Source organism: Lepidochelys olivacea (assembly GCF_965140295.1).
Source record: "Lepidochelys olivacea isolate rLepOli2 genome assembly, chromosome: 21".
Classification (NCBI taxonomy): Eukaryota; Metazoa; Chordata; order Testudines; family Cheloniidae; genus Lepidochelys; species Lepidochelys olivacea.
This window is the reverse complement of record NC_140431.1, coordinates 11,873,803-11,882,113: the sequence shown is the minus strand read 5'-3', so window position 1 is coordinate 11,882,113 and position 8,311 is coordinate 11,873,803. Positions and strand designations below refer to the sequence as shown.

At 49.0% G+C, this 8,311-nt stretch overlaps 1 protein-coding gene across 7 annotated transcripts in view; it reads right to left on the bottom strand.

The window, feature by feature from the left end:
* Window positions 1-5,018: 5,018 nt before the first annotated feature.
* Window positions 5,019-8,311, bottom strand: part of BRPF3 (bromodomain and PHD finger containing 3) — a 48,178-nt gene continuing 44,885 nt past the window's right edge. For all 7 annotated transcript variants that reach the window (XM_084611098.1, XM_084611096.1, XM_084611097.1 and 4 more), the window contains exon 13: window positions 5,019-7,165. In XM_084611098.1, the coding sequence (XP_084467224.1) occupies window positions 6,982-7,165 (184 nt within the window). In that variant the 3' untranslated portion in view covers window positions 5,019-6,981. The remainder of the gene's footprint in view (window positions 7,166-8,311) is intronic.

Below are 8,311 nucleotides of genomic sequence, written 5' to 3'. Positions count from 1 at the left end.
GGGACCAGCCACACCCTGGCCGTGGGAGGGAAAGTGAATTATTCTGGTGATACAGTAGCTCCAAGCTGGGAGAGGACCGTGCTCAGAGAGAGACGATTTCCCATGCCGGACGCTGAACAGGTATTCTGGCTTGGGCATTAATCAGCCTCTAGACTAAGTCCTGGCGACACAGCCTCCTCGCCTCTCTCCTTTGCTAAGGGTGATACCAAGGAGCTAGGGCATCCAAACGCTTCTTTTTTTTTTTTTAAATTCTTACCGAGTTTGCACAAAGGAAAGTGGAATTGATCCCTGTAGCTGCCTCTAGAAACCTACAGCTCAGCCACAAGAAACAGGCTGCGGCGGCCGAAAGGCCAAGTCTATTAGGGGAAAACCAGTAATTTAATTACTGGGGAGTTTAGAAGCCGACTGTGACAGCGGCCGGGCCACCGGGGATGGGAGATTACCAGAAACCAGGGCTTTTCAGGCTGCCAAGTCACCTGAGCCGAAGAGGCCGTGAATATTGCAGCAAGGCCGGTCCAGAGAGCTGGGGAGAAAGCAGGGACCGAGGACGATGCTTCAAAGCAAGAGATGCAAATTCTAGGTCTCTCCTGAGCACAAGCTGAGGAGCCAGGGGGCTGGTGCTAGATTCCCCCCATGCCTTTCTGCATTCGTTGTCTACGCCCTTTACGTTAGCTGAAGGCAAATGCATTTTAAGTCGATTTAGTGCTGGCTTAACAGAGCTGGAGCATAAGGGGCTGACCCCAAGCCCGTTGTGATCAATGGAAAGACTCCTCTTGACTCTGGGGGTGGTTCTGGAGCAAGCCCTGAATGCGTCCACAGAAGGGGCAGTAGGAATCCCCGCAGGCTTCTCAGCCAGGATGGCTCCTCTGGGCGGCAGCACGTCTGACCAGGCCTCTCCTTGCCCCTTGGCTAAGAGCTGGGGGGGGGGAGGGAATAACCGCATGTGGGAGAGGCTTTAAATACCCTCCCCCGCACCCCATATACGGGGCCTGGTGCGTGTATCTGTGGTCCAGCCACTACAGGGGGACGGAGAAGGGTCGCTCCTTCTAGCCTAGGGCCGGCGAGAGGGGAAGACGGAGGGACCGGGAGGCTGGTGTTTTCCATCAGCAGTGGAGCCGGAGCCAGCAAAGCTTCCTCCATCTGTGCCTGGAGCGACCCGCCTCGGAAACGCGAGGGCAGTTTGGTCTCCAGGGCTCATCCAGCCCGTGGCCTCTCTGCTGAGCCTGCCCAGTTCTGGGCTGGATGGCTTTGCAACACACCCACTGGGACCTGGGCTGGGAGTGTGAGTGGTTCTGCTGTAGCACCCCCTGCTGGCCAAACACATCACTGCAGGTGCTCCTTGCCTCAGTTTCCCTTCACCTCCATTTTCTGCGATTCACAGGGCTCAGCCCTCCGCCCGGGTCACGCTCAGAGCTCCGTCCCCTTCCAGGCTAACACCAGGGAGCTCTTCCTCCCTGCTTGGGCCCCTCTTCAGCCAGCCCTCCCCTCAGTTCCCAGCCCTTCCAGGATACCTTTAAGTTTGTCCGCTCTGCGTTGGAGCCCCAGCTCCCAGGCCGCTTCCCTGGAGTCCTTCCAGTCCCTCCTTGGGGGCCTTTCCCCGAGCCCAGCAGTTCCTCCTTCCAAGTGAGCTCTCTGCTTTGCTGAGGCTCAGGTGTTTATCAGGCTGTCACCTGACCCCAGTTAGTCCAGTCCCTCAGCTGGGGGGCAGCTAATCATGGCACAGCTGGGGCTGATTGAACAGGGCTGGCCCATAAACGGCAAACCCCCCTGTTATAGGGAGCATCAGCTTGTTTCCCACAGGCCCCCACACAGCCACCAGATGATAACACGTCTTGGGCCCTACCAGTCTGAGCTGGCAACCTGGGGGAAGCTCTGCCTTCCCCTCCCAGGCTGCTGAGCGAGCTGGTCCCCTCAGGGTCTGCACACTGCAGGCGTTTCCTTTTCATTCACCTTTCCCCTGACCCTTGGTAGGGGCTGCAGTGGACAGCTGACTCCTGTCCAGTTTCTCAGCAGCTGCTTCCCTCTCTGGACCAGGTTCTGAGCGCTCTGCTAGCCCGAGCCCAGCAGTGCTTTGGAGGGAGAGAAAACAATCCCACCCTGTGCAGGATGACACCCTGGAGGGGGCCGTTGGCCTGGTCCCACAGTGATAAGCTGATGCACTGGAGCACGTGGGACTGCAGCATGTGCGTAGGGTTCCGCATAACCTGACTGCCACTCGCATCGGCTGCAACCCGGAGAGTAAAACGAACCGGTTAAGTCATGGCTGGACGGAAAAGGCAGCTTAGAAAAATGCATCGCAGCCAAAGCAGCATTTGGGATAGGGCAGCGTTCCCTCCCCACCCCAGCGAGGAAGGTGATGGATCCCGGAGCAGGAACGAGAAAGTGAGGTCTTCTCCCACCAAAGGATTCCGCGCAGGGAAGAGTGGGAGGAGAAGATTCTCTTCAAACGGCATGGTTGCCATCTAGAGGGAAGTAGAGGGAAATGAGAGAAAAATCCAGCGAGGATATGCCCTGTGCCAGGCAGCTACTGCAGTACCGCTCACACACAGGGATGCCTGGGCACCCAGGAGAGACGGCCAGGATAGAAATCCCACCAAGGACAGAGACCTCACATGGATGAGAGTCAGTTTTGTAGCCAGCCCATCCACTTGGCCAATGCAACACCTTTCCCTAAGGTGTGTTTGCGAAGGCTCCAAGACAAGGTCATGCCAGTCCTTCGCATTCCATGGCGGTCAAGTGCCAAGTTCAGTGAGGCTGTGAACGGCCCGACGGGTGGAATGGCAAAGCAGTATAACTCGCACCCACCTGGTGTTCCTCGGGGGTGACTCTCACAACGAAGGCCGGATTCGGATCGGTGTTACGATGAGTGCCAGGGCAGAATCCAGCCCCACGAGGAAGCGGATGCTGCAGCTAGGGAAGCAACATCTGGGCGTGTGGTAAATCAGCGCCCTGCTGACTGCACCAGAGTTCCCCAAAGGATGAAGGCGGCGAGACATTCTGCGTTAGGACCAGACTGTGCCTCTCTAGGGACGGGCCCCGCCCTGTGTGGTTTAGCACGACGGGGACCCAACTCTGGACAGCTCTATCGCGGAGCTAAGCATCACTTTACCTGATACCCATATAGCCCCTACAGGGAGGATGGGTGTCTTCACTGCAGAGTTAGCCTAGGTTCTTACTCAGGGGTTGCCCCGGCCCCACTCCCATCCAAATGCAAACCCTTCCCTCTCACCCAAGTTCAGTGGTGCTTTCAACCCAGGCTAGCTGGCCTGGTGGTGGTGGAGTGTTAGCTTTCACTTTCACTGTGACCCACCTGCTGCCATGAGAATACCGATAAGTCACTCCAGGGCCTTCCCACAAGAGTGACAAGCCAAGGTGATCTCAGCAGCAGTGTTTGAATGGACCACTGTGAGCACCCGAGGTGTTTCTGGAGGACGAGTCTCTGAGGTCTACCCCACACTGCTATGGTGCCTGATGGCTGTGAAGCCCTGCCATGTCTGCAGGCTCAGATCTTAAACCCATGTTTTTTATATTCCTATATAAAAAGGAATTTGAGGTGAAAGCCCAAGCAGGTTTAAAAGCAAAGAAGCCACATGGCTTAAAAGGATTAGGAAAGAATGTGCTGAAGAACCAACTGAAAAAAGAACTTTAATACCCTAGCTGAGCTGGTCAGAAAACCTTCACCTGCTGGAAGCCAGGAAAGAACAGATCCGGCAGGTCTGCGCAGCTGGTACTTACGGTTTCCCGTTAGAGTGAACCGATGGCATGTTTTATTTGTTCTTGTCTCCATCTGCTGGTAGGAGTGGCAGGTCGTATTCCTCGCTGCCTGGCATTTCAGGAGACAGGAAAATAAGGGTTCAATTCTCCTCTCATTTGCAACAGCTCTATGCCAAATATCAATCCTTCGACTACAGTAGAATCACTCCTGACGTGCACTGGTGGAAGTGAGATGAGGCTTTAAAAACTAGCAACGGGTGAGATTTCGTCTATAATGTGAGCAGATGAAAAGCAGGTGTTTGTCACAAGCCTCGGAGCAGTTATTCTTTCTCAAGAGCAAGGAGGCTGCAAGGCCAGACCAGCGCTACAGTGAGCCTTAGGAATAAGAAAAGCAGATGAACAGAGACACCTTCAAGCCAGCCCAGGAAGCAGACACCTCAGACCAAGGGGTTAAATTCACCAATGTGCGGAGTGCCAACATCATGTGGACCGTTTAAGTCCCACTTAAGCTGTTAGGCCCCGATCCTGCAATGAGATACAAACAGGAAGACTGTCTGCACTCATGCTCAGTCCCTCTAAAATCAATGAAGGACCGCAGGATCGGGGCTCAGGGTTTAAGTGAGACTTCAGTGGTACATAGGCCTTGCATTGGTCCTCTGCCCGGGGGTGAATTTCACTTCCTCTGCAGGACTATTTTCATTGTTTACAGCAATACATCCCACATGGAGCCATTCATTCTATGGCAATACGGAGGATAAAGGAAAACAAACCATAGCAGCGGGTAATTAGCAAGGGACCTGGAGGAACCAAGGAGCTGCTCCTCAGATATCAGAGAGACCTTACTCTGCTTGTCAGTAAGCACTCTGCAGAAGAGGACTGCTCTTCAAGATGTGGTCCTGACACTAAAAGGAGGAAGAAGTAGATGCAAAAGGAGAGTCCTCACCTCCACTGTCATCTGGTAATGCAGGAGATCAAAAAGCTCTTGTTAGGTTTCTTGCTTGTTTCTCATCCCAGCGGACTGGCAGCGGGTGGGAAAGAAGTCTTCAAAAGTCTGAACACGCCAGGACAACCCAACCACAGATTTTACATTAGAACATTTATTTCTCAGAGAGAAAATAGAGTTTCAGACAGTCAGATTATAGTAGGTAAAATTAGCATTTTTTTTCTTTACAAGCATAGATTTTCTTATTACCTCTCTTATACCATCTGATATAAACAATTCTAGAAAGCAAATAAACTCACTTTCTACAATAAATAGAGCAATCTGTGCTTTACAGCAGACTGACAGTAACGTTTAGGTCCCGTAGCAACAGCAGGATATTAGCCAATTAAAATTCTAAAATGTCATAAAAAAAAAAAAAAAAAGGAAACAAAACAAAACAAATCCCCCACCCTGCCCCCAAGATCTTAAAACAGTTATACACAGGTCACAAGTCCACAGCTGAGATACTATCTGGAAAAAGTGTATGTTCCTTTAAATAAATTATACTGTGTGCATACAAAAAGACCCAGCAACACAACTGAGGACTTTCAAGAATGGTGACAATAGGCCTGAATAATTTAGAACGATATTTTACAACTATGTACACAACTTCCTTCCCTATCCACACTCTTTAGGGATTATTATTATTTTTACAAAATCTTATACCCCGTCTTTATACAGGTATTTTCCTTAAGGTGTGGTTCCATGTCCCAATGTATAAGAAGTGGTACTTTAAAAAAGTAGACCAAGTAGAAATGGCAGTGATCCCCCCCCATTTATTATTATTTTCTCCCCACATTCTCTTTAGTATGAAAAAGTTAAAATAATAAAAAAGTATTGAGTTAAAAAGCGAAAGGGTGATATTCTGTCTGCAATCTTGAATCTGCACCTTTGGTTCTTAAAATTTAAAAGGAAAAAAAAACCCCCACAATAGAACAGATAAGAGAAATGATGAATCCTTGGCTAATAGAAAAGAAAAGTTTTGTCATCAGCTTTCAAACATTAGCTGTCCCTGGTTTTGCAATACAAAAGCAGTAAAACAGGGTTCTCTGCAGAGCTGGGTTTTTGTTTTTTTTTTTTGTTTGGAACGGATCGCAAATGCTAGAGACCCACAGAGCAGGGAAGAGATGTGAACGGGTGAAATGGTTATGTGCTCCAGCTAGCAGAAATCCAGTCACAGCTTTAATTCAGTCCAAACCAAGCTGGAGGAAAACTTTAAAAAGACAGTCCGTGAAAAAATAAGGGCAGAGAAGAATTGGGGGGTCTGACATTCCAACTAGTTATTTTAAACTGAACACGCATAAAACGACACCACAGGGCGTGTCTTCCTCCTGCCCTGATCAACGTTAGTGTCTGTCAAGCTGCTCCAGCTGATTAGACACTTCCAAAATTAGGTTAAAAAAACATAAAAGACGTTTTCTTGCCCAGACTCAATACTCTGTTAAGATGCAATATGAAGAACATGTTCTTGGAATTGTCACATAGTCACTGAAATTGAAATTTACGCATGAAACTATTGACTATAAATGTCTAGGTCACACACACAAAAATAAAAAATAAAATTAGGGGGACTTGTTTTTTATATTTAAAGCTCTGTGCATTTGTGCATGTGTGCGTAAGGAGAAAGGGAGAGTTATCAAAATATGATCTCAATCTTTTCTAGTTGTGGTGAAAACCTACCATGAAAACATATTATATATACATAGGCATGAGAGTCATAACAATAACAGTAGGCTGCAAATTTGTTAACGCCATGGGGCAACCAATGTCATTTAAAAAATGAAATTAAAAAAGTCCAGTGATGGTTATTGTAAATTTGGCACAAGACAGTCCAGCAGGAGTTCCACTAAAGGTTACTGGTTTATTTACAATGGTGATGGATTCCAGAGAATTACTCAGAGCTGGCTGCAGACTAAAAACCCAAGAGGTGTGGGGCGTGATGTCCAACCATCAGACTGAAGCTCCCCCCCCACACTTCACCAGCTTCTTTCTTGTGGTCCAGCCTAATAGATCACTTCCTCTCCTGCCGGCTCTTCAATGAGACACATTCAGAAAGAATCCGGACAGGCTTTTTGGCACGAATCAAGGTACTTTATAGGAGCTTCTTACACTGCTAGGCATAGTGCATCTCTCACAGGAACACAGAAGAGCACATCAGACGCCCCATCACGCTCCCCCAGGCAGGGAGGAATCCCCTACCGTTCTGTGCATGGCAAGGTCCACCGTGCCAACAGGTGCAAGCACTGGGTCTGAAAAAATGGAGCAGAGTGGGCATTTCCGACTCCCTACAGATAATTTGACGTGACAAAGGGGTGGTCTCCCCGGACGCGGCTCATGTGGATCATTGCTCGGTCGTACGCCACCTGGACGGACTTGCGGATGCTAGTTTTTCGGCCCTCCATCATCTTTAGCTTGTCCACTGTGTCGTCCACCCCAAGGGGAAGAACTTTGTCCCGCGGAAGCCATTGCCTGCAATCCAAGCAGAATACCAAAAACCCTGTCACCAAGAGAAATGGAGAGAGGGCAGATGGGAAAGAATGGCCAATGGCCCAGGGCCACCGAGACTTCCAGCCCTTTCAAGGCTAAGGGCTAAAATCTCTCTAGCTTTGCAGAAAGCTACATTCATACAGTGCAATGAAGCTTGAGAATCCCTGTGCTATGCCTCTTGTGGATGGAGTCACTATGTCGGTGTAGTATACCACTTACATCGACAGGACAAGGCTGTAGTGTAGACATTGACGTAAGCAGGCCAACATGAGCTGCCTTACGTCGACCTGTGTATTGCAGACCATGCCTAAGGGAGTTCGGAGCTCACTGAAATGGAATGTGGATGTCTAATTCCCTTAGGCTCCTTTGAAAAGCCTAGCCTCATTCCATTTTGCAATGCCAGAGGAGAGTTAATAATAAAAGAAGAAAGAAAAATCCTATTCATTATCTCTTCTGGGTTCCCTAGTGTATTTGTCTACTCTGTGTCTACTTTGTTCAGAGTGTAAGCTCTTTGAAACAGTGATCTGAAGTGCACATGGATATTACCTACCATGTGACTTTTACCTGCACAGTCAGTTCCTCTTTCCTTGTGGGACCTCCTGATTCACTAATTCAGCTCCTTGAGGGTACGGCTATCAGCATCATTATAGGTACTCACCTCTCTCCCAGGACGTCTGCAGTGTTGTTGTAGCCGTATTGGTCCCAAGACATGAGAGAGACAAGGTGGGTTATGTAATATCTTTTAGAGGACCAACTTCTCCAGAGACCTGAAGAAGAGCTCTGTGTACCTCGATAGCTTGTCTCTTTCACTCACAGAACCTGGTCCACTAAAAGATACTAGTTCACCCGCCTTGTCTCTCTCCCAGGTGTCGCTCCACTTTTACAATCTTTACATTGCTTCACATATGGATTTCAAGGCTTTCTTGCTTATTTTCAAAGCACTTCATTGGCTTGGGGCTTATTATATCTGATCGGTCTTTTGCTACCATATAAACCTGGTCCTCCACTGAGGCCACGATCAGGAGGGTATTTAGTCTGTCTGAGATCAAACGATAAAGTCCTTGAGAGTTAGGCACAAAAATTGCACTTGGATGCCTTATGATAGGTTCCTAAAATCTGTATTATGGA